This window comes from Mytilus californianus, unplaced genomic scaffold, assembly GCF_021869535.1.
Source record: "Mytilus californianus isolate M0D057914Y unplaced genomic scaffold, xbMytCali1.0.p SCAF_7, whole genome shotgun sequence".
NCBI classification, from domain to species: domain Eukaryota; kingdom Metazoa; phylum Mollusca; class Bivalvia; order Mytilida; family Mytilidae; genus Mytilus; species Mytilus californianus.
In genome coordinates, this window is record NW_026262723.1 from 92,634,503 (window position 1) to 92,662,257 (window position 27,755).

Below are 27,755 nucleotides of genomic sequence, written 5' to 3' on the forward strand. Positions count from 1 at the left end.
TCTGTTGTTGGTTTGTATACATGTCAAGTATAAACTTTGAAATCATAACGGTTCTCAAGATATAGAGCGGACACGATCTTTACCATAGGACAAGGGTTGTCAACTAAAACCAAAGTTTTTGACCTTGACCTTTGACCTAGGAAGTTTTACATACATTATGACACACCCTCTGGTGTTGGTTAATATATATGTCAAGTATAAACTTTGAAATCATAACGTTTCTCTAGATATAGAGCGGACACAATTTGTTACAGACGGAAGGACGACGGACGGACAGACGGATGGACGGACAGACTGATCACTATAGGGCGTCCGCCATTCGGCGGGGCCCTAATAACACTTATATACACTCACATGACGATATTTTAATGCATTCAAATGTCCACTGGTTTCATGCCTTTTAGCAAAAGTGAAACTGTGTTGAACTTTGCTAAAAATAGGTCAAATGGTTGCATTTTGTGGTAGTTGTAGCTTTAGGGGATACCAGGACACCAAGTTACATAGTTTTTGATATTGGTCCATTGGATGTGTGTACACGAATGAATACCAAGAAGATTGATAAAGATCTGTAGCTTGAAGGGTAACACCCAAATTTAAACAAATATAACAATATCAAAAAAACTCTTTTAATCATTAAATAGGTTTAGTGTAAATATCCAATTTATAACTAATAAATTAAATGTACAAGTATAAAAACTATAAGTAGAGCTTAGTAACCGTTAATATTTCCACAACAACAAATACATTTTCATAATCAGAACAAAAAGGTTTGAAATCCAGTAAATGTCTTAGGAGGAATTGCCAATACAAGATGTCTAAACCCATTTGTATAGACAGAAAATACATTTCAGATCTAAAATATGAAATAAAAGATGTGCAGTGGCATTATATAATTAAGATTCAAGGAGTGTGCCCCTCATAATTTAAGATGCCTACCCACATCAGTATATGTATGGGAAAGTCCATGTTTTGTTATGGGAAACCCTAAAATTTAAATGGATAGAAAAATGAGGAAGCAGAAGACTCATTATGTCTCAGAAGATGTTCTGTAAGTTGAAATCAAGTATATGTTTTTATAGACATTGTGGATTTAGTGTGCAAACCAAAAAAAAAAAAACCTGACAAACACAAACAAACAATGATAACTATATATCCCCCACTTTACTGAATGGGGATATAAAAAATATCACATGGCATAAAAAAAACAGTAATAAAAAATATAACATCTAATATAAATATGATATGCCACATTCTTTTATCTATTTCTGAAACAGAACAAATAATCATTGAATGTGTGAGTAAATTTTGCCATAATTTGTGATGAATTACCGTACTACATTCACCATTTGTGAGCATGGCTGTGACCTCCCAAAATATCTGTAATGGCACCATAATCAAATTTTTGTTTTTAAAATCATCATGATAGCAGAGTAAGCTTAATTGATAAAAAAATACTGAATTGTTTGATAGATTGTTGTTAGCTTATTGTCCAACAAATATATTTCATGTATTCACTGGACAAGAACAAAGTACATGGATCAACAATCAATCCAATAGATAGGTTCTGCAAAGTGGGAAACTCAGGATAAAAAGAGAAGGAATCCTGTCACATCAATAGAAAAAGACAAAATGCTGAATAGTGGCAGAATTTTGCTTGGCCACAGGCAATCAACAAACTCCTCAAAGAGTTTTTGCAAGGAATCTCACTTGCAGATAGGAAATGCACTTGAGTAGCATCAGGGCGAACATCGTCAATAAAGAAATGCACTGGGAGATGAATTTATAGCATCAGGGTGAGCATTATAAATTATAAACGAATACTTGAATGAGTTGTAATAACACTAGGGTAAAAATTATATGATGCTGACTAATATTACTGATGCACTTTATTCAAAAGTTGTCCAGGGAAAACACTGCAAGTACAAGAGTCATTTTCACACACTTTCTCTGATAGCTTTTGATTTTTTTTAATAAAGTAATAAATATACCATTCAATACAATTGAATAAAACATAATAGGAAAAAAAACATACTAAAGAATGTCCTTTCTTTTAGTAATTCAAGAATTTGTCTCCAATTTTTCCGACATATTTCCAGTTTTTAGACTCAAAATTTCAATTCATTACACAAAAAAAAACATGTATATATCAAAAACTTACTTCTAAAGCTCTAAGAAAATACCTTCCCTTTCTTCAAATGTGAAGGCATACTGTAGCTTAAAATTACAAAGCAGTTTTCAATCTTTAGAAATGCAAATTTGCTTACCCATATTTATACTAATCTTAGAAATTTTAGGAAAAGAAATTAAATAAATAAATTTTGAGTTACGAATTCCATACTTAAAAAAATAAGGAGTAAAAACTTGTTGTTTATGATGGAAAATATTTGAACAGATGATGCTTATTAATTCATAATAAAACTAATAACCTTTCAAGACTCCATATAAACTACAAATACAAAATATTAATGATGTAACACCCAAAGGCTGCCACCAGTCCCCTAATGTATTTTTAATTTCCGTATTATTTAATCAGAATCACAATTACTTGCAGTTTTTGTAACAATGAATAATATTTTTAAAGAGTCCTGGCGTCTCTTTTCATTGTACATACAATTCTAATTTATTACCAAATGCATTGATTGCCTCTGCTTCAGTTATCAAAGTATCCAAATTGGGATAAAATTACTCTAATTCATGGATGCTTCAGTAACCTTCATTCATTCACCTAAAAACAGATCAATTTTTTACTGACTGTCTATAATCAAAATTACTTGAAGTGTTACCTTTTAGAGTGTTTTGCAATCACAAGGAATGCATCAGGTCACTAAAGGATGAAATATTTAAAATAAGTAATAAAATATAATTGATTCGAATATTTGTTAAGACATAAAAGAAAAATATCTGATAGTTTTTAAACAATCTCTACACAAAAGCACAACTGCATGACATATAGTAGGCGATATTACACCAACTTAAATACACCATTCATTTTGTTCTGGAGAGCAAATTTTTCCTTCATAACATACAACAAGAACTTGTCATGGGGTTAGATCAACTTATTACTTAACTTTTCATATCTAGCCACTGTTCAAAAGAAAAATTTTAAATAAAAACTAGCCAGTATATCCTGGAACTTTTATTTTCCAAATAGAAAAACAATTTGAGAGACAGTCTTTGTATGGAAATTATCCATCATGAATGAATCCATGTAGACACAAGTAGAAGCCCAATATTTTTGTACTTGTAGCTCTATGGGAATTTTTTCTTTCAGAAAAGATTGAAAATTATGTTTCCTAACTGGGAGAACTTTATGGCTAATAAACATCCTGGTAGTAATAAAAGATTTTATATTGAAAAAAATATTTGCTGCACAAAATTTGTTAATTTGTCAAAAAAATTATGTTTGAATATAATATATCTAAACTGTTTTAACTTGAATATATCCAGCCTAATTTGCATAAAAATAATAATAGAAATTTCATGTACAAGTCCTTTGTTGTAATATTTTTAGAAATAACAGTCTTGTATTTGCATTATGGTGATCTATAAACAACTGTCATAAGTGGGAGGTTTAGCTAGCTATAAAACCGGGTTAAAACAACTTTTTTTTTTGGACAATGCCTGTACCAAGTCAGGAATATGATAGTTGTTTCCACTCGTTCCGTTAGTTGATAAAAGTTTGATTTTGTCAGTTTTTATGGACTTCCCCATTTTGAATATACCTTGGAGTTCTGTATTTTTTCGAATACTTTTTTTGAAGAGTTGCCACCGTCAAATTAAAAATTTATGGTGGCAACTTCAAATACAGTTGTGTTATTCCTATATGCAATACTCTTAAAATGTTCAAAATTAATACTTCAAATATCCAATCAAAATAGGCTGCGATTGCACAACATTGTTGCTAATGACTCTACAGTCAACCGTGGAATTGACGCTAGATGTCATCCAATCAAAATTGATGTTACATGCTAAATTGCATTAGAATTGAATACATGTATCACCTACCAACAAAGAAAAAAAAACAACAACAAAACAATGAACACACATGCAGTATTAGTTGAAATTCGGGGAACTCCCATTCAGGGCACCCAAAGGGTATCCAGTCCACAAGTACCTGTACTTTCAGTTAGGACACGAGGTGCTAATGCAACATGTTGCCAAAAATATTCATTCTTAAATATCACTAATATGAAAACTTGCTGCATCTGAGTTTAACCAAGAGAGGCAAAGGGACATAATGTTCCTTTTGCATTTGAGATGTTAAGTTGAGAATGGAAAATCAAGATGAAGAAAAAACAAAGGTAATAAAAATCATTAACATTTGAAAGTGTCGTACAATATCCATATTTATAACAACAAACACGTGGAACTTTATATTTTGTACTGTGGATTCATTTATTTACGTGGATACCAGTTTTAGTGGATTGAGTAAAACTTGCAATTTTGTGGATATTTCTTTCATGGTTTTGCCAAAATCTGCATACAAGCTAATAGAATATTTGAAATTTGTTGAAAATTTAAATTTGTGGTTCACCTGTACACACGAAAGCCACAAATAATGATGAATCCAAGGTAAAGCATAATTGAGAAACATAAATCAGAATAATTAATCATAAATGCCTACTCTGTTTAGGACTAAATCAGAAAACTGTGATGGCAATATAAATGAAAAAAAACTGAAGAGAAGAAATGTTTTCCTTGGGTGATGAAATGAAGTTTTAATGGTACATGAAACCTCCCTTATTATAATGAATATGTTACTTTCAGTTCATCAAAATATTTTTATGTGAAAATTAGCGTGTTCAAATATATGATTAAATTTGCAAAAAATGGAAATGCAAAATTGAAAAAATTACTTAAATTATTAATCAGTTTCTTAACATAAATAATTATTTTACAAGAGGCCAACAGAGTAACAGAATTCAGTTCTAGATTTTAAAAATACTCAACAATTTTGTTAATTTTATTATTAATGAAATTTCATCAATTTTATGAATGCTTAATTTTGAGGGAGTTGAAAAATAAAATGAATTTCATGCATCCATGATTGTAATTGCATGTATTTCAAAAATAATATCAACATCATGGTATATTACATCGGTACTGCAGAATCCATATATAAAATCATTGAGACATTTCCGTCCAAGAATTATTTTTCCCAACATTTCTACCACAGCTATGCCACAGACATTCATATAGAGGGAGAAGATGACAAACTATAAATATTCATAAAATTTGATATAAAACTATGAAACGTGTGACTACTGCTAATTTAATATAAATATACAAGACTAAGTAAAAATTATCATATTTCAAATATATACCTGAGATTACTAGGAAATAAGTTGGTAAAACACACATTTCCACTTCATGAAGATTTACACCTATTTTTTTACTTTAATATGTCCATACATCAAATTTATAACAGAACTTTTCCTTATTCATAAGGGAACTCTGGTGTTGAAACATAAGACACTTGGTCTCTAAAAAATTAAAAGTTTCACTAAAGTCAATGAAGCATCAGATGCAGTTCATTTTCAGAAATATGGGTTGGGCTATATAAGAGGGTTGTAATAATGATATAAAAGTAACAATATGGGAATGGTAATAAAATAAAATTTATATTCAGAAGAATTATACATGAGTATTTCAAGGATGAAACTCATTGATATACTACTTTGGGTATAAGAAGTATTAACTTAAATAATGTTATTGAAGCCAGTAAGGCAAAGGGACCAATAATAAATTAATCAGTATGGGTATCACAAATAGTAAATCTTAAAACAGAACTTAATCATTAAAAAACTAAGTGTAAAAACAGCACAAAAAACTGTGCTTAATCTTAAATAATAAGTTGTGTAGAACTTAGTAGGAAACAGTGTGCAAAAAGTAATTCTTGCTGAAAAAAATTATATTGCATAGTTCTAAATGCACAAAATAGTCTATTTTAACAGAATAATATATAATATTATTACAAGTCAAAAAAATAAAAACAATAAATACAATTGTTTTGGTATATATAATATTCCAAATGTGATTAAACAAGGAAATGTGTAAATCATATGTAAAAAAGATCACAGCAATACAGCCATTTTGACAATTTTTTTTTTTATCTTTCATCTTTTACCATTGTAAATACATGTGATCACAAATATTTTTGACAATACATACAATGAATAAAATGAATTTATAGATTTGGATAGATAGGTTCCTTCCTCACATTCTTAATTTTTTGTGATTAAAACAAAAACAAAACTGAAAGACAAAAAAAAAATCTGTCTTTTTTCAGGAAAATGAAAAATATTTACAAATTAGAAAATACAAATATAAATGTCTGGTTTTATCAAATTTAGAAGTAACAACAATGTTTCAAGTTAAACAATGTATTACAATACTGAAAATCTGCACTCATTTTTAGTGTTCTTTTCAAACAATTAAACAATAGTTTTCCAAAGCGACTATTGCAATCTACAATAAAAATGAATCAATTCTCTAATCAAATAACCTGCCTATCCAAAAATCTCTGTTACTTGTAATATTCAAAAAGATTCTGCATATCTCCACCTTTTTTCAGTCTTCCATTTACCTTCTTTTAATGAAATCTGAATCTATCAGCCCTTGAACTCAGCTTCAACACGCTTAGATTTCCTCTTTAGAAAATATCAAACTCAAACAACTGTTTGATTTTAAGATTGTGAGTTGTAGAGTTTTTAAAAAAACAACAAAATTTGAGCAAATTTACACATTTTGTGTAGACTTTTCATGTGTATTACTGTTGTCCGACATGAAGTCTGTACACTAACATTCTAGTGTTATGAACTCCTGTGTTGATAACCAGGTGTTTAGAATCAGCTGTGAACTTCATCTGTTGGACATCCAAGGGGATTTTTAGTTTGACAACATCTGTTCCAGTAGTGATGTCCCATAGTATCAGTATGTTATTCAGACACCTAGATGCAACCCATTTACTGTCTGGGGATATTGCAATGGTGACCACCTACAAATCATAAATTGCATGTATCTTAAGTTATGAAACAATTTCTACATTATTTTTCTGGCTCTTGAGATTTTTCTGACTCACAAGTCTTATCGACATATACCTCAAATATCTTTTCATGTTTAAGCTCAAAATTACCCTTTAAAATGATATCATATTTCAATGGTAAAATATATCAAAAAAGGTTATGGAAATATTGTTTGTATTTATTAATGATGACTGAGATGTGAATTTTATTCATGCAACATTATGTTACCTAGATATATCTTTTACTTAATAATACTTGATTGAAAAGCATAAATAATTTATCATTCAAACTTTTCTTGTTCTGCAAAATATGTGAATAATTTAATGTCAAAAAAGCAATAAAATACTAGGATATAAACTCATATGCAATTCAAATTCAAAGTCAATGGAGGAGCATGCAAAATAGGTCATAGGAGATAGATGGTGACAAGACCTTCTCATCTGGGATACATCTCTAAATAAAGGTTAGCAAGTACATATACTAAAAAAGACAATGACGATGTCAATCTTACTGGAAAACAACAACTTAGTATTGCTCTTGCAGTATTAATTGAAGGTGACACAACAAATGTTAAAATAATCTTACCGATGCTGTGTGCCTTTTCTTTGGTTCTTTCCTTCCCACCGGTAAGCCAGTGTTGGCCTCCCACACAATCATGAAGCCATCTTCAGATCCTATAGCTACATACAGTCCATCTTTACTTTGTTCCACTGCTAGACTTGTCCCTTCACAAGATTTGCCCAAGTGATCTGGTCGATACATAAATCCAAGTTTTACTCCTTTTGTCACTCTCTGATCAGATTTGCCAGTAGGAATATCCCAAAACACTACCCAACGACGAGTTGTGACCATCATGACATTTCCTTGATAGGGGCAGACAACTTCTCCTAGATGTGGAATCTTTGTTAAAATTCGATTACATGGCATTAGTCCTCCAGTAGCTTGTGTTTTGTCTATAGCATAAAACCTGTGTTTATGAGACTGAGGTAAAAATCCCCCACCTTGTTTACGCCATGATGTTTGGATATCAGCATATTCTTTTTCAAGAACTTTAACTCTTAGTATGAGATAGCGTTCTGATTCATTTATGGACAAATCTACACTTTCATAAGACAGCTTCTGCTTTAACAGAAAGGAAGTTTTGGACTTGAGAAGACTGATATCTATTATTTCAATAAAATGATTCTTTTCACCAGTTTTCAGGACATATAATGTCTTATGATCTTTTCCCTGACAAAAACTTACAACATGTCTTATGCTCATTTTCTCCAATCCTCCTTCAAAATCAAGTACTTTTAAAGTATGAGCTTGACCATCTAAAATAATACACATTGAGTTGATAGTTGCTGATACTTTGTGACCAGTGATTCCAATGTAGATTATTTTTTGTAGTTCTACATTGTCTACAGACCAGACCCTTATATTTTTGTCTTCTGAAGCAGTTATGATGCAGTGTCCTTTAAGGTCAACATCAAAACTTATGATATCCTTTTGTGCCAGCAATTCTGAACCCTCTCCATTGACCTCTGTTCTGGATGATTGATTTCCATCAGTATTTAGTAATGTTGTTAGCTCCCAAACTTTTGCTGTATTCTTTTTGCTCACCGTAACAACTTGATCTTCAAGTACTGCCACTTTCATGATTTCATTATTTTCAGCCTTGAAATCTCCAAAGTGTTCCCCTGTCTGTGCTTTGTACATAATAATCTGCCCTTGGTTGTCCCCAATAAAGACTAAATCATTGATCCAGCTCACTCCAAAACTTGTTATAGTATTATCTATGTTTAATTGTTGGATAACCTCCCCATTAGAAATGTCGTACACAGCTACAAAGCCTTGTTCCAGCCAAATGGCAGCCAGTGCATGGGAATGTGCCACAGATAATTCCAGTATTTTAGAAGAGCAGTCCTCTGTGATAGTTATTTTGACCTCATCTAGGTTAACAACTGTCAAAGTTCCATCTGTTTCTCTGTTACTTCTTCCTACAAGCAGGTTCTCATTAAAACCAACTGCAGCAAGGCCTCTGGTAAAAGGATGATTAGTTTTCACCATTTTTCCATTTTCTGCAGCACCAACAACATGGATTCTAACAACTCCATCTTTTTCATTTTCCTTTTCACTTACAACAGTATTAATAGTGAAAATGATTTTTAAATTGTCAATACTTGTAGTGATAATGTTAGAAACATCATTTGCATCTTCTCTCAATGTGATGAAGTCAACTTTTTTGAAGCTGTTTGTATCGAATATTAGAACATCACCATTGCTAAATAAAATTGTCAAATGTAAGAAATCGGTACTTAGGCAACTCATTGTAGGATACATCTCTTTCCCTAGATCTTCAAAAATTTCAGAAAACTTCTTCGTGTTTGTAACTTGATTGTGTAAATGGAATATTTGAAGGCTGTCTCTGCCTAAGTTTATTACTCTTTTCTCAGAATGATCCACTATGGGTGGCATTACTGGCTTGAATTCCTTGTCATGGCTTAATTGGTTAACATCATTATTAATGGCATCATAAACTAAGTACCTTTTTTCATCATCATCTTCCTCTTTCACATTTGTCATCAAAACTGATTCTGAACCACTTGAGATGATATCATCTACATCATCATAAATTTTCAAAAGAGCTGAAGAAGCATCTTTTCTTGGTGCCAGACATGGAAATACAGGTATAAGTAAAGGAGACTTACTAGAGGAGACTTCATCTTTAGCTTGCTGCAGTAATTCCTTTAGATATTTCTGACTCTCATCTACATGTAACTGTGAAAGTAGATTAATTGATAGGTTTGTTCCACTATCATTTCCTGATTTTGAGACAAGGAAGTAATTTCTTAAGAATGCCACCTCTTCATCATCAGTTTTGTCCAAATATTCTGTCATGTCATCCACCAAGGTTGATAATGGCATTTTCACTGTAAGGAAATTCAAATTACAAAAGCATTCTGACTTGGCAATTGAAGGATCTATCTGATCTCCTGCAAGGGTAATGTGATATGGGACAGCTATCAGTTTTCTTTGATTCTTCACAACAAGTGGTTGTTTTGTGACTTGTCTATCTGCTTTCTCTACTGTCAGTTTTCGTCTGTGAAGGGTTATGTCCCTTTGAATACCATCATTGGCAATGAAATATTCTGCCAAAACCTTGTGTAATTTTTTGCCTGCACTGCCAGTTGCATATCTTCCATGAGCTGTCTCAATGAACTGCCTATGATACCAATTCAGTGTTGTTTTCCCAAATGATCTTCTCTCGACAATATATTCTCTGAGATCATATCTTATCCTTGCTACAAGTACTGGTGGCATTCGTACAATGCCAGGGACTGGTGGATTATGGTAGCGGTAGATATCATCTAGAACTTCATCATCACAGGATAACACATCCTCCCATTCAAGATCAGAAATTCCATTGAAGGCAACTGTAATGTAACCTAGAGCATGGCTTATCAAAACTTGCCCAAATTTCTTTTCCATGTTGTCAAACAGCTGGTTTATGGCTCCTTGTACTGAATCTTGCAAAACTAGAGCATGATCTGGTGTGTATGAGTTCCAGTTAACAGCCTCATCGAGGATTAGTTTTAGAAACAATGGACCTCTGCAATTTCTGAATGCACTGACAAGCTGCTTTGTTTGAATTTGTGTAACAGCTCTCTTCTTTTTTGCTAGATATTTGTCAATCATTTCAAAGCCTGTGTCATCTGGTAAAGACGGAACTTCTACAAAGTTAGTAGTATCTGGAAATAGTTTCTGCAATGTGTCCAAAATTTCATGTTCCCTAGGTAATGTTGATACAATTATCCTCAAGTTTGACGGGAGGACTGTAGGCAGCCAATTTAACAAGTATGAATCATCTTTTGCTGAAAGCTGATCAAGAGAATCTAGAAGAATAAGAATTGGCTTTTTCACCTTGTTTGATACTCGACGTAAGAATCTTGGCATATATTCTACTAAGTTTTTCATATTTTTGTACCCAACTGGCTCCATCAATAGTTTTGCACAGTCAGCAAGTTGTCCACAAATTCCATATAGTACATCATATATGTTCAAACTATAAGGAGATGTGCCTAAAAATCTAATAATTCCAATGTGAGGCTCCTTTTTAAACCATTCTGGCAGATTCTGCAAAATTTTGGCCATAACAGATGTTTTTCCAGCACCTGATGGAGCATATAGAATGAGTGGTCTTCTGGACTTGTCCTTGAGAATATATTCTTTGGCTTGCTGTAAAACATCAACTCTACCACAGAAAGTCTCGCATTTTAGTTTACAAAAGTGCTGATGATGAAGTACTTCTTGATAGTCTGTGTAATATTCTGAAGTTCTTATCAGACCTTTCTGGTCTTCTCTGGCCTTATCAATAAGTTCACAAATGTCTTCGATAAGATCAGCACAAAGATGCCTGACATAATTACGTTGCTCTACATGTTTTTCAGGATCAATTCCACCATTATGCCATTTAACTTGATACTGATGGATTCGACCAGATTTCTTCAATGCAGATGGAATTTTTTCTCTTACTTTCTCTCTTAGTGACTTAGCTTCTTCATCAATTACCATCTAAAAGTAGAGTTTTCAACAATATTGTATTACCTACTTGCACTTACATTTCAAAATACTACAAATGATCCATAATAAAATGTTTTTATGACAAATTGGAAACTTTTATAAGATCTTAATAAGTATAACTTGACTATTTTCATTACAATAGCATTTTATGCTTCTCACTCAGGTTAAAAGTAAGGCACAAAGAATTATTTGTCTTTGAAACTTTCAACATGTACAGAAAAAAGAAAATTCATAACAAGTGAAATTGGTTACAGCAACAATGACTTTATGCAGTTCTTCATATTATTAGAAAAACAAGAGTGCACACGCTAAAATGTCTTGCCTGCTATACTGACCATTGATTTTATGCTGATAGTCCTAATTATAAAGTTTTACTACAAGTATCACATAAACTTAACATGATCATACAAAATGAGGTTAAGGTCAGATAAACCAAGCCAGAAATACATGTACACCTTAAAATCATTCCATACACCAAATATAGTTGACCTATTGATTATAGTACTTTGAAAGTACTTTTATTCGTGGTTTGATCAAAAGTTACATGTTCGTGGGTTCTTAAATTCGTGGATTTTAGTTTTCTGAAGAAAAAAATCGAGTGACGAATTTGAAGCCATCAGAAACGAAGATTCTTAAAAAAAATTATATGTTGTTTGTAATGATTTGAGGGAAATTGCAAAAAAGGTCTTTATTTTCACTTGCTTGATCGTCTTTCATTACTGACAATATTTATCAAATTTTTAATAGAATAATTAATTTCGGAAATAAGCTGATTCGTCTATGCTTACAAATTGTCTTGTTTGAAGTTAATTTCAAAGTAAACATTTTAATTACTGCACACATGTTATCAGAAGTGATGACACCAACAAACCCGAGATCGAATGGTCAACAGATTAACGATCATAAAGGTGTTAATTCGACCATAAACATGTCAACTAAAGAAAACAGTTACATAAAAAAATACTACAAATGTACTTTGAATTGTAGAATTAATTCATATGAAATTAAAAAGCAAGGCCAATATGAAATTAATAAAAAAAAAATAAAATGCTCCGCAGGGCGCAGCTTGATACGACCGCAGAGGTCGAACCCTGAACAGTTGGGGGAAGTATGGACACAACATTCAAGCTTGATACAGCTTTGGATTTGGATTGTGATTAAATATTTGACACAGCATAGGTTTCTAACACAGATTGAATGTGGTCTAAGAACTTAAAAATTTTAAATTGGACATTCACCTATTATGGTCCAATATCCAAAATCTTAATACATGGTTAGATTCAGCATATCAAAGAACCCCAAGAATTCAATTTTTGATGAAATCAAACAAAGTTTAATTTTGGACCCTTTTGACCTCAATGTGGACAAAGTTGATAACGGGGCCCAAAAATCAAAAATCAAAATACATGGTTAGATTCAGCATATCAAAGAACCCCATATATTCAATTTTTGTTGAAATCAAACAAAGTTTAATTTTGGACCCCGATTTGGACCAACTTGAAAACTGGGCCCATAATCAAAAATCTAAATACATGTTTAGATTCAGCATATCAAAGAACCCTAAGAATTCAATTTTTTTTAAAATCAAACTAAGTTTAATTTTGGACCCTTTGGCCCTTAATGTAGACCAATTTGAAAACGGAACCAAAAATTAAGAATCTAAATACACGGTTAGATTCGGCATATCAAAGAATCCCAATAATTCAATTTTTGATGAAATCAAACAAAGTTTAATTTTGGACCCTTTTGACCTCAATGTGGACAAAGTTGATAACGGGGCCCAAAAATCAAAAATCTAAATACATGGTTAGATTCAGCATATCAAAGAACCCCATATATTCAATTTTTGTTGAAATCAAACAAAGTTTAATTTTGGACCCCGATTTGGACCAACTTGAAAACTGGGCCCATAATCAAAAATCTAAATACATGTTTAGATTCAGCATATCAAAGAACCCTAAGAATTCAATTTTTGTTAAAATCAAACTAAGTTTAATTTTGGACCCTTTGGACCTTAATGTAGACCAATTTGAAAACGGAACCAAAATTTAAGAATCTAAATACACAGTTAGATTTGGCATATCAAAGAACCCCAATAATTCAATTTTTGATGAAATCAAACAAAGTTTAATTTTGGACCCTTTGGACCTCAATGTGGACCAATTTAAAAACGGGGCCCAAAATCCAAAAACTAAATACACGGTTAGATTCAGCATATTAAAGAACCCCATGAAATCAAGAATAAAACCCCATTGAAATTGGTCAAGAAATAAGCAATTTATAGGAAGTATCTTCTTTTGCACAATCCTGTGCTATTAAATATTTCTTGCTATTGCGCAATACTGTACAATTGACAATTTCTTGCTATTGCGCAATATTGTGCTATTGGATATTTCTTGCTATTGCGCAATACTGTGCAATTGAAGATTTCTTGCTATTGCGCAATACTGTGCAATTGAAGATTTCTTGCTATTGTGCAATACTGTGCAATTGAAAATTTCTTGCTATTGCACAATACTTATTATATAATAATTTACACATCCTGTTTGGTGTGTATCTCCTACCATATCATTATTATTTGATTTTAAATATAAATCAGAAATAACCAACTTAAAATGGAAAATTTTAAAAGAAACAAAAAAGGAAAAAAAAATAAATCCCCCCCCAAAATTTTTTGAACCCCCATTATGATTCATCACCCCCAAACTCAATCCCAGCCTTCCCTTTGTGGTATGGTACCTTGCAGTACAATTTCAGAGAGATCCATACACTTGAACACAAGTTATTGTCTGGAAACTAGAAAAAAATGTGTTTTTTGGCCCCTTTTTGGCCCCAAATTCCTAAACGTTTAGGGCAATTACCCCCAAACTCAAACCCAGCTTTCCCTTTGTGATATGGAACCTTGTAGTACAATTTCAGAAAGATCCATACACTTACACACAAGTTATTGTCATGAAACTAGAAAAATGCTTGTTTTTTGCCCCTTTTTTGGCCCCTAATTCCTAAAATTTGGAGGCAATTACCCCCAAAATCAATCCCAGCATTCCTTTAGTGATATGGAACCTTGTGGTACAATGTCAGAGAGATCCATACACTAACACACAAGTTATGTCTGGAAGTTACAAAAATGCTTATTTTTGCCCCTTTTTGGCCCCTAATTCCTTTACTGTTATTACCATAACCCCCAAAATCTATCCCAACCTTACTTTTGTGGTATTGAACCTTGTGGTAAAATTTCATAAAGATCCATTCACTTTAACTAAAGTTAGAGTGCGAAAACCAATGTGTCTTCGGACGACGCCGGACGACGACGACGACGCCAACGTCATACCAATATACGACCACAAAAATTTTTTTGCGGTCGTATAAAAAGTATGCGAATATATGAGGACATAAAATAAACACTTCATCATCGCATATCGTCCCCGGATGTGTGACTTTCATCAATCAAATCTAATTTTTCATGAGAATTAAAAGGTTACAAGTCATACTTTTTATGTTTTTTAAAGATTAAATGGGCAAAATCCTGTCTAAAGTTGTATATATATATAGTTCATAGTGCGTTTGCTGATATTCAATATATTATCTTTATTATATGCCCGTATTAGTGTAGTCAAACCTACATGGGGATCTTTCCATGTCTTGATTTGGACAACAATTTTATATTTCATTGGACACTTAAATTTGTGGATAAAGCCTTCCACGAAAACCACAAAAATTGGTACCCCACGAATAAAAGTATACAAGGAACAGACCAAACCATGAAAACTTTATATTGAGCAAAGAACCATGAAAATGAGGTCAAGGTCAGATGAACGCTGCCAGACAGACATGTACACCTTAGAATCATTCCATGCATTAAATATAGTTGACCTATTGCACTTAGTATCTTAGAAACAAACTTAACCAGGAAAACTTAACATGGATCAATGAACCATGAAAATGAGGTCAAGGTCAGATGAACGCTGCCAGACAGACATGTACACCTTAGAATCATTCCATGCATTAAATATAGTTGACCTATTGCACTTAGTATCTTAGAAACAAACTTAACCAGGAAAACTTAACATGGATCAATGAACCATGAAAATGAGGTCAAGGTCAGATGAACCCTGCTAGACAGACATGTCATACATGTGATTCTTCCGGCGGGAGTCAAAATCTTCTGCTTTTCAGACCCTCTTCCATCCCTCCCGTTAAAATTTGAAATCTTCCGCTTTTTGAAAATGTCAACCTCGTAAAATTTTCAGTACACATTTTTGTTTACAAAATCGATAGGGACAGAGAAATGTCCGAGAAACTCAAATTGATATGGGAAAAGTCCGAGAAAAACGGAAGTTTCCTGTTGTGTCAAAAGGTAAAATGAGGTCGTAAAATAGGTAAAATCAGCCTCAGGTGTTTAGGATTAAACTGTATATACAACAATAAATTAAAGATAATAGGCAATTACCTGGTGATCAACTAGCTAGTTTAAGACACAAGCCTGGTTGATTAAAAGTGAAATACTGACAAAGGATTAAATTGACTAATTGTACAAGTTGTATAAACAACGATTTATTTGATGCTGTTCAAAACATGGAACATTTACTGAACCTCAAAGACAAATGAAATCAACTCAAATATGATATTTATGGCTTGTTTTCTATCCAAGCCAATGGAATACCTATATAAGTATAGTTGTCTTTGACTATTCTAAAATTTTAGAATTTGACAAAATGCAAACCGTATTTTATCACCAAATACCCCAGCAGCAAATAAAACCTGCCAGACTGACATGTACATCCTAAAATATTTTCATACACCAAATATAGTTGACTATTGCATACAGTATTAGAAAAACAGACCAAAACACAAAAACTTAACTTTAACCACTGAACCATGAAAATGAGGTCAAGGTCAGATGACACCTGCCAGTTGGACATGTACACCTTACAATTATTCCATACATCAAATATAGTAGACCTATTGCTTAAAGTATCTGAGATATGGACTTGACCACGAAAACTTAACCTTGTTCACTGATCCATGAAATGAGGTCGAAGTCAAGCAAAAACTGTCTGACAGGCATGAGGTCCTTGCAAGGTACGCACATACCAAATATAGTTATCCTATTACTCATAATTAAGAATACTAAAAAATCTTTTAACTATTTTTTTCAAGCAGTCACTGAACCATGAAAATGAGGTCAAGGACAATAGACATATAACAGACGGAAACTTCATAACATAAGGCATCTATATACAAAGTATGAAGGATCCAAGTCTTCTACCTTCTGAAATATTAAGCTTTTAAGAAGTTTGTTAATGCCACCGTGGCCGCCACCGCTGAATCACTATCCCTATGTCTCGCTTTCTACGACAGAAGTCGCAGGCTCGACAAAATCCATGGGATCACTTAAATTTACTATGTCAACTATATACCTGATATTTTGGCAGATCTTTCAGTATTATATTAGAATCTTTTCTCACTTATGTAAATCTCGAATAACTTATTTTTTTCCACATCTATTTCACTCAATGGGTACAATTTTCAGACCAAACCTTTTGTGGATCTTATCTCTTGAACTCGGTTGACACTTTTTGTTTTAAAACTCTTTCATTGATATGTAGTTTATATATGCCAGATAATTGATAAAGGTCTATATTACCTTTGTGGCAATAAGCACAAGAATATGAAGTTTATATGCAAAAATAGCTAAAGTTGTCTGTTATTTATAACAACTACCGTAGTCTACTTTTTTAAGAAACTCTAAAATTACAATTTACATTTTTTATAAAACAGTTTTGAATTTAAGCTCTGTTCTTAAGTAAAAGGATGATTACCATTTTGTGGATATCTACCAAAGTTACTCGAAGCCCTATTAATTTTCTGTTTTGACTATATACATGTAGTTGCTAATATCTATTTATCATCCACTTTTTCCTGCAAAAGAATTGAAAGGTATTCTAATAATATATGTACCTTTCCATTTTTCATTTTAGTGTCAAAGTATCTTTTAGCTGTATCATCTGTGATATTATTGCCATCCAAGCCACGTAAATCTCTCTGATAAGTACTAGTATGAAGTTTGGGTTCTTCGGCAGTCAAGATGCCTTTATTGACTTCAATCTCAGTCACTGTAATATAAATGGTTATCAAATTAATAAAAAAATTGTAAAGGGTTCCACAGAACCCTGAGTCTCATCTGCAACTACTGAGTCCTTTTATCAGTTAAATACAGCAAAATATAAAAAGACTGACAAATGCATGAATTAAAGAAGGTTTGGGTACTAACAGATTAGAATGCTATGAAAAATTTTCACGATGATCCATCTGTACATTATTCCTGTTAAGTAAGGTTGAAACTGGCACTGTTTGTTCAGTAAAGTTTGACAATATGAATAAAAGGAGATGCAAGGTCAACATAAATGAGACAGCAACCCTAACAACACAGAAGAAATAATCTGGAGGTCTACATAACGTCTTCAACAATAGAAAGGTGTTTAACAGTATGTAAACCTCTAAATTGGTCAGTGTTAAAAAAGTTACATGATATGCAATTCTTGATGGTTAAGTTAGAATAAAGTATTATCTAAATATATCTCATTCTGTAACATTCCTAATAATATCAATGTAATGCCATCAAGCAAATAACAAACCATAAATGCTTATAACAACTGCCTTTTTTTAATTGCTTTTGATGTAGTATACTTTTATCTTAATATGTTGTTTAAATATACACAAGGCTGTTTCAGAATTAAATGTATGGAGGACATGGGAGGCACTTCTTTAAGATCTGACCACCGATAAAGGAAAAATTTTCATTTTACTTATAATTCTTACAAAAATCTAAGGGAAATGCAACAACCAATATCTAATTAATTTGAATGCCTCACATTCTCCCTACTCGATCAATTTTAAATCAGCCCTAAGAACATTCTAGAGACTCAATTGTTTTGAGGCAGAGCTTCTGATCAACTATTAGTGCATAAAATCCTAAATAATATATGAATGTCTGTTAATTATATGTTCTGAAATTGATTTTTTTTTTCATTATTTTTTTTAAGGATAATAACCTGAATAAAAATATTTGTGAAGTTTGTCCTTGCTGAGTTGTTTAGCATTACAGGCTAATGTTGCTGCTTTCCTTAGAACTGTCTGTAGAGATTTAAATGTTTCCTCCCAACCCATTGTGTCTTTAGCTCTTGGTTCTTCACATCCAGTGGAGTAATCTCCATAAAATGTAAACTGTGATCTGATTGGCTGAAAGAAATACAATTGATTACAAAAACAAGGTTATTGCACTTAGTATGGTAGTGAGAATAAATAATATATATATAAGGTCACTGTACTCTTTGGTGCTACAGAGTCAGCATGAATTTAAGCAACCTCTCAAGATGCTTCAGTCATGAACCGGTTACTTCTACAAACTATTTTTATCTTTATACATGTAGCTTCAAAGAGAGAAATTTTAATATCAGTTTTCTTTTTTTCAAAATCAAGACCAGTTTGTTTTTCTCCTATCAAACATTCAAAGAAAATAACACTTCATCCCCATAAATGAAATTTGATTCATTACACCGATATATCTTTTTCTGTTAACAAAATTACTGTATAACATCAGTGCTACAGTCAAAGACAAAGATATTACCAGCAGGCAAAACAAATTTGAAGCTGTAATGTGGAGTTTTGTTCAAAGTTGAGGGTACTAATACAGGTATTTGGAAAATCAGTAGCAAAATCAACAATACCTGTAAAATGTACAGTGGTGGTTTAGCATTTTCATCCAGTAAATACCAAACATCCAATAGTTTAGTATCAGGTAAAGAGTTTTCCTCAGCAACTTTCTTTATGGTATCAAATTCTTCCATATCAATTTCTATTGGGATTGGTCTAAATCCATATCTATCACCTGATATAAACTAAAATAAAAAAAAGCAAAAGATTAAAGCTAAGCATATTATAATATTCAAATGCATTTTAGTTGTCTAAAAGTACTAAATAAATCAGTAACAATATTTCAACTATGAAAACATCTATCAGGAGAGATGCAAACCAAAAAAAACTGTGACATTGAATGTCAGATTTGAATATAATTTCTTGCATTTCAATAACTTTTATTCTGCTTCTTACTTTAGGTATGCAACTGACCCGAGTCCTATCAAAGGCATATCTCTGTTTTTAAAAAGGATTTACTTCCCCTCTCCTTATACAGGGCCTAATCTAGGATTTTGAAGAGGGAGAAGTGACTTCTCCTTCCATGAGAGAGAAGGGAGAAGTGGTCAACTTCTTGGAGAAGTGAGATTCCATTTCCGTTTCGGTTGCATCGTGTTTTCAAGCTTATCACTGAGGAAATTGTTTTATATTCAATAAAAGATGTACTTGCAGTTTTTTCATATGTTATTGTACACAATGTATATATAGAAAGTTCTTAATAAAAAGGTTTAGACAATCTATAGTTGTTATTTATTTATTGATACCATAATGTGTTCTAAATAAAATTTGTTGATTGGGACATGAGGGAGTAACCTAGTAATATTATCAAGATTATAATGCATTAAATTCATGTGCATCTGCCTCAATTTATTTTTAAAACTCCAGAAAAATATGATGAATTTCACATGACTGGGAATTTAATTTATATCACCACTGGTCATTGTTTTGTAAAACATTATTGAATGTCCAGGACATTTATGTTAGTTGTAGTAAATTGAGATTATCGTTAAAGATTGTAAGTCTATAAATGAAAATATCTTTCAATCTCAAGCTGATTATCCGATAAAGAGCTAATTTCTATCATTTTTTAAAAATATCATCCATATCAACGAAGTGGACATAAGAAAAAATCCACTGCTGATCACAATCTGGTCGAGTGTCGTACGTTTGCAATCACGTTATCCATCAGCTGTCTTTCTACCTTTTATATTTCAATTTTTATTCAATGAATATAATAAATCTACCGTTAATTCCCACCCTTTACCTACCGAATAGTAAAATTGATCGACTCGTGTAGTAATAAAAATAAAACAAATCAGCTGAGTGATTACGCAACATCCTCAGATGAAAATCATCGTAAAACGATAACTTAAACAGACGGTCAGTTTTCCGTTTGAACAGTTTTGAAATTTATATCCGAGGATGTTCAAAGTCGCCGTTGTATTTATTTAATTTGATCGTTTACAGTATTAGTCCTTGGTCGTTTCGAAAATCTCGATTTTCCTTGTCAGCCGCCATTTTTTTTACCTGTGAGACTTGTCAATCACAAGTTGTCTCCCTTTTACCGATTTTGATAGCGATTTGACTTCGCTATGAAGTCAGTCAGCCGGCGAGATTTAGCGATTTTCAAAATTCTTTGGCGACTTAAATCGTCATTTCGCCGGCAAGATTATGGCCTGCCTTATATGATAATAAGGAAGTCCACGTTCAAGTTGCAAAAATTTGGAAATGACAAATATTTTTTGTTTCATAAAGTGTTGATAAAATGCCATTATTGAGATGTTTGTTGCATAAACTGTAAGTTGTTGAATTGTTATGTTATGATCTCCCTTTTAGCCATTATACAGTAAGGAAATACTGCAGAAACCAACATAAAAAAGTGAATCTTTGAATTAAAAGTTCACCACTAATGAAATGAAAAATATGGCCATAAAAATCAAATGGTGTAGGTCCCAAACTCATTCATAGCAAAGAAAAACACAAAAGTTTAAGGAAAATGCAACCACCCATATTTAATAAAATATGAGTGTCTCCCATTTCCCACCTGATAAATTTTGGAACAGCCCTTAGCTCATTAAAGCAAATCAATTTTGAAATGTTAGTAGTAAAGTTTTGATTGAATGCCTTTCAACTTACAATGAAATTAGGTCCTAAAGAAAGGTTCTGACAATTTTCCACTTCCAGCAAACAAATTTTTTCCACAGAATGGTCATTTTGGCTATCTTCAGTTACACCCCAGCGCATATCTACAATCTGAAAGTCGAGGTCATATTTGGCACAATACTCCTTGAGGAGTGGATTGACATCTCTGACAATGGCATTTCTTTCAGCTCTCATATCTGAATAATAAACATAAATGTACAACACAAACTAGTAGGATAGGATTTACAAAGACTTAACTGAGCCAGTCTCCTCCCAGCTTGTAGTTACATGATTTACAAAGACTTAACTGAGCCAGTCTCCTCCCAGCTTGTAGTTACACATTATAAGTGGTGTACTAATAATTAGAAACATTAAGTTAATCAGTCAGATGAGGTCTTCCTATTCCATAATCAGTTTTGTAACCTCTATTATTTAACAGGTGTGGAGTCTTTGTTTGTGAGTGATGGAGATTTTAAACTTACTGTTTTCATGCAAAGCTCTCATTTTCCCCCCATTATGCATTAATTTCTGAGTCAAGTTTTCAGTCAAATGTTGATATTGTTCCTTCTGACTGTCAATATATTTTATACTTGTTGTATTGCAGTGGGTTTTTAAGGGGAATTAATGGCAGTATTTTCAAAAACATTCATCACTTACATTCAGTTATCTATTATTTACTGCATACATATTTTTAAAGGGATATATGGAAGTTTAGCATGAATTTAATAGAGTCAATGGTAAAATAGGGAGATGGTTATTTAAATGTTATGACATATGCTGACATAATAAATCAAATAACCATTTGGGCCACATAAGTTAAGTTGAGGTCTCTGTAGTTAGCTTTAGGTGAAATGTAAAACCTTATGAATTTTTTTTTATGATTTTCACTAACTAGCATTTTTTTCAACAAAACAGACATTTGGGTTATCTCATGTTACCTAAGAACATGTCTATAAGGGAAAGTCAAGCTAATTTTTGAAAAAATATTCTTTCAATTGTGGATTTGTATCTTTGTAAATGGCATTTCTTTCAGCTAGTATTTTTATATAAGTGTGTTTTTTTTTATCGAGGCAAACATGTCAGGATTCAATTTTGCATGTTAAATATGAGAACATATTTATTTTAAAATGCTTTTTTACTTATATGATTTGAAGAACAATAAATCAAACTGTTTACACAGCAATAAGAATCTGAGCCATGGTTTATATTTAAAATGTGCCTTGTTATTTCAGAGATTATTAATTATTTTACTCTTGCAGCCATTTTTTTCATGGAGAAGAAAACATGTTCATACAAACTTTACATGCATGATTTTCTCCTGCTTATGTCAGACATACTAAGCACTTTAGAAAAGATGAAAACAAAAATCCTGTGAATTCTACGGAATCTATGGGGCGTCATGCTTTCCATCCAAGGTTTTTTAGTGCAAAATCAATTAATGCTCTAACAAGTTCTAACATCCACTACAAAATTTATAGCTTCTGAATACCTTGACTAAAGAATAAAGAAGGCTATATAACTTATAAAAACATTCCCCTTACAACCTCTGTCTCCTTGCAGAAATACATATCAGAAAAAAATTAAAGTTTATAAATATTCTATTCTTATTGTGGGAGGAAGAAGGTTTGAAAAATAATTTATCCATCCATCCTATTACTAGCAACTCTTTTTTATGGGCTACATTAGTGAGATACATACCAGAAAAAGTAGAACTCATAAATATCCTAACTGTAGAATGAGGTAAATTAGGTAAATCCTCCAAACATCCTTCCAATAACCTCTCAAACTTAGCCTCAGCTTTCTTTATCTGTTCTTCTGTTGTTCTGTCTGAAATAAATGCAGCAAACTTATATTTACCTGGTATTAAGCATTACACTGCAGCTTATCAAAATCTTTAGATATCACACATATAACATAATTGGAATTATTTCTTCCTAAAAAGGATTTTATTTCAGAATATTCTTAATCAACCAATTTTTGTACAAAATTTTGTAAAATGTGCATTATACTTTTTGGTGCTGATTAAGATGCCATTATATTTCATTTGCAACCAAACTTTGTGTGCTTTCTTGATGTAAAGTTTTTTAAATAATTTTTGTCATTTAGGGGATATAATTGATGATAGAAGTCAACAAAATTCTTTATTTGCCTCAAGCTCTGTGCCCTGTGGCAGATTTTCCTTCGTAAATGGCACTGCTCATTTCCTAGACAAACACTTTCAAGTTATTGCAGCCAGTTTTGATATTAACAAATTTTTGATGTCCAGTGTAGATATGGTGTTATCTGCCCTTGCTACCATATCATATAGATTTAAGCCACACTAATCTGATTTCTCTTTCTATGGATTATTGAGAGAGAAAAATAAGAGAAAATATTTGTTTTTATAAATTGTTTTGCATCAAAGGATGCAAAAACTGATTTACATTTGTTCCTGTTTAGGAATAATTTCTGATTTTTAACTCAATTGTAAGATTAAAGCACCAATTTTTTGTTGTTGTGTATTTCTTCCTTTTTTAATAAATTATTGAAAAGGATTTGGGCAATTATGCATGTTGGAAATGGAGAAATTATTTTTTTACTGTGTTTCAAAAATTTTGTATTATATAATTCATAGAACAATTATTCAAAACTGGATGTGACCTTTAGACAGCAATAACAGTGTACATATACTTGAAAGAACTATTATATATATATATACATATGAATGTATTTTAAAATACTTGAAAATATAGATCTGCCCTACTAGACTTCTAACCTACATATAAATGAATTTATCAATTTGCCAAAATAACACTCTAAGTATCAACAAATGAAAGGTAATTTAAAAAAAATATACTTTGTAATGTCTATTTTCATTTACTTGTTAAAGAAACATTTATGACATTAGAAAAAAATTCAAATATACCATTTTTTCAACAAGTGCAGATACCACATAGTGTAAAACATTTATAAATGCTTTATTTCCTCCATTTACTATAAACATTACACTTATTATCTAAAGGCATGAAATGAATCATAGAAATTTTCATCAAAAAAAGGTAAAATCTTTGATCATCAATTATATTATGTAAAAAGAAGTATATTTTGAAGTCTTGCTACAGTTAATGAATATTGTGTATTCTTTGGATAAAAACTCCAAAAATACAGAATAAAAAGTCATAAAAATCAAAGGGTACAGGTAATCTATATTTTCATGTAAATCAAAACTAAACAAGATTTCTTTAGACAGTTATACATAGAATAACTATACATTGTCTCGAAATATAAAATTTATTTGTAAAAGGTTTTTTAACAGTTAGTATGTGAGGTTTTGTCTCTCATTTCTATCCTGTACCCAGCCAACAACAAATCAAATTTATATTTCAAGACAATGTATGGTTTTTCTCTTTATACTGCAATTCTTACAACTGTTCCAAATCAACTGTTTTTGGTAAAATTTTGAATTTAAAATGGACTATTTAAAATTCCACAAACTTGCATTCTTTATAGACTTCATTCATAAAACTCTACGGAAATGCATTGTCAACGTCATAAACAAGGCGATTTAAGGTCAGTGAATGAATATATTGTTAATGCAATTTAACTGCACAAAAAGCACAGTTGTCCATTGTTTATAATGAGATATATTCCATTTCAAAATAATTCCTATACAACACAATGTTATTAGAAATATATATGAACTAACTTTCTTCCTTGCTTGCTGTGGGCTGTACATTTCTGTAAAAGAAAATATTTAGATAAACACAATACAATATACAGAGTAAAAACAAGATGTACAGAAAGTCATATCCATGCTCAATGTTGTTGACTAAATGTGAGGAAATTTTTTTTATGTGTGCATGACATTTTAACGAACAAAGTTTTCGTCTCATAGAAAGTAGATCATCAAAGAAACTGAAATAATGTCACATTATATGGACTTACCAGATGAAGCTTGGTATCACAAATCACAAAGCTATAGCTGGTTAAACTTTAACTGAAAGAACTAAATATTCTGTCTTGTCATTATAGACTTTTGACTTTGAATACCTCAGCAGTATTATCATTTCGGTGATTTCAGTACAAATAATTTTAATATCAATTCTAAAATGGAATTTGAATGTATAAAAAGATGTTTTAACTTTAAGCCACTGACCAGGATGAGAACATGTTAATGTGATTTGAATACTAATTCTGCTTTTTTACCTGACAGACGGACACACTGAGACAGATTTTTAAATTTATTATTGCACAAGGTAATAGTTTGCCAGAAGACATGTAAGCACATCAAAACACATTATTTTAACCCTAAACCTCTTAGATTTTGCATTTACTGCTGAATGCAGCATGTGTAGAAAAGTATCAACAAATACCAATTTTAGTCTATTAGTTTAACTAAAATGAGGGATTTAATCTATGACCTCCTGCATGCAAGATGAGCACCCTATCAAGACACTACTGAGGTCTTCACAACTCAGCTCAATATATAGACAGGATGAAAAGTATGTAGTGATGGAAAAGATTTATTGTTGCTTAACATCCAGTGACAAATATTTCATGCATGCCCAGGATGCGAACAAATTAACAATCAATAAAATAATTAGGTTCTGTAACATGGGTTAACTAACTTTGATGAAGGGAGGGAAACTTGAAAATGAGGGTATATTGGATAAGGACAGAAAATGAGTCTCACAACAGGCCATCTAACACCCCCTCAAAGACTTATTGCAAGGATTTTTTATCATGCAGAAAATGTGACGTGACACTCTCTCACTACATGAGGCATAAGATTTAATATCCCCATTCTAATTGGATGTGGCTGTGAAGCTATACATCCTGCACAGCCAAACAGATGCCATTTTTTAGCAGGGTTTTACGGACCAAGGTGACCATATTTCTTCAACTCAGTAACCCTTAGGTAAGGTAAAATTATAAGTGGTAAATAGTAAATATAAAAGTTGCAAAAAAAAAAAGAAAGAATAAAATTGGTGAGGCGATAAATGTTTTTTTCAGTTTTCACCTTCTTAAATAGGCATGTATAGAATAATATATAATGGGAAAAGGTTTTATCAGACATACTTCAAAGTTTTTTTAACAGGTTTTGTCACTTTAGGTTTTACTGGCTGTATTTTCTTGACCATCATATTTCCTGTATCAACAAAGGATGACTGCCGTGTTATACCTATGACAAACAAAAACACAAAAAAATAAACATTAGATTTTTTGAAGTTCAGATAAAATAGTGTGTAAATTATAAGATACATATATAGATGTGATCTTTTATTATTGTCTATTTGCAGATAGATATTTTTTTTTAAACTCATAAAATAAACAAAGCAAAACTTAATTTTAAGAAAGAAAAGGCCATTGATTTCACTTTTAAATTGTTGTATATATTTTTATACCTGTGCCATTTATAGCTTTAATAGAAAGGGGGAAAAACAACACATGAGCAACATTATCTATACTTTACTAAGGTATCCGATGTACATGTATCTTGCATACAAATAATGCATGTGTAATGTTAAATCATTTTTTAATTCAGTTATCATGATAAAGGGAGAGAATCCAATTTGAACTAAGTTTTGGTCGCCCATTATGCAGGCTTATACATCTGATACTTTGGTTATTATTAGTAAAAGTTACTTTGCAAGTCCAGAATTGCTTACTATACGGTATGGGTTTTGCAGGTCATATGGTGACCTGTAATTGTTCACATCTTTGTCCTTTGGTCTTTATGGATAGTTATCTCATTGGCAATCATACCATATCTTTTTATTTGCATATTCTGTACATGAAAATTCAAACAGGATAGAAGAATCAATCATTGTAATTACTGAACCAAACACCTCACAATCAAAAAACATTAACTGAAAACATCATTAATGTGTGCAACAAAGATAAACATCTTTTACTTGTGACTATTCATTTGAACAATGTTCATATTTAATACAAAACAATATGACAAAGGGAGGTAATAGAATAAAAGATAAGGGCTGATACCCTATTTTCAAAGGCAATATAGACAAGTCAATTTTGACACATTTAAAAACAACTATCTATTGAAATATTTATTTCACTAAAAAGATAAAAGTGAGTTTAAATAGTGTTTTCATTTCTTTTAAGATACCAACAGTTTCTTGGACTATCAAAATCTATATACACAACATAAACTTTATACATGTACCTTGCTTTTTTTTAGACACGGATGACCTGTTGGTACTAGCAGAATTTGTAGCCATCATGAAAGCATTTTAACCCATTACTCTGAAAATGAAAAAAAACAGAAATTTGTTAAAAAATTATCCAAACAGATAATTCAGTTTCTATAATAATTTGAGAAAAAGT

General features: G+C 31.7%; 2 protein-coding genes across 4 annotated transcripts in view; both read right to left on the reverse strand.

The window, feature by feature from the left end:
* Positions 1 to 604: 604 nt before the first annotated feature.
* Positions 605 to 27,696, reverse strand: LOC127708641 (uncharacterized). The gene is made up of 10 exons (XM_052213682.1): positions 27,595 to 27,696; positions 26,487 to 26,589; positions 25,114 to 25,145; positions 23,127 to 23,255; positions 21,423 to 21,625; positions 19,322 to 19,492; positions 18,647 to 18,833; positions 17,553 to 17,707; positions 7,611 to 11,582; positions 605 to 6,997 (listed from the first exon to the last, which is right to left on the reverse strand). The coding sequence occupies exons 1-10, from the start codon at positions 27,650 to 27,652 to the stop codon at positions 6,770 to 6,772; spliced, it is 5,238 nt and encodes a 1,745-aa protein (XP_052069642.1). The 5' UTR covers positions 27,653 to 27,696; the 3' UTR covers positions 605 to 6,769.
* LOC127708661 (ankyrin repeat domain-containing protein 50-like) overlaps positions 12,630 to 27,755 on the reverse strand; it is a 267,995-nt gene continuing 252,869 nt past the window's right edge. For all 3 annotated transcript variants that reach the window (XR_007985347.1, XR_007985346.1, XR_007985344.1), the window contains exon 12: positions 12,630 to 13,207. The gene's annotated coding sequence lies outside the window, so the exon portion shown is untranslated. The remainder of the gene's footprint in view (positions 13,208 to 27,755) is intronic.

Bases quoted from the DNA above. Each gene is read 5' to 3' on its own strand.
- LOC127708641 (XM_052213682.1), bottom strand. From the start codon at position 27,652: ATGATGGCTACAAATTCTGCTAGTACCAACAGGTCATCCGTGTCTAAA. The intron at 26,590-27,594 runs GTACATGTATAA...TGTTTGTCATAG, and splicing joins CGTGTCTAAAAAAAAGCAAG to GTATAACACGGCAGTCATCC. The intron at 21,626-23,126 runs GTATGTATCTCA...TTTATTATTCAG, and splicing joins TATGAGTTCTACTTTTTCTG to ATATGAGAGCTGAAAGAAAT.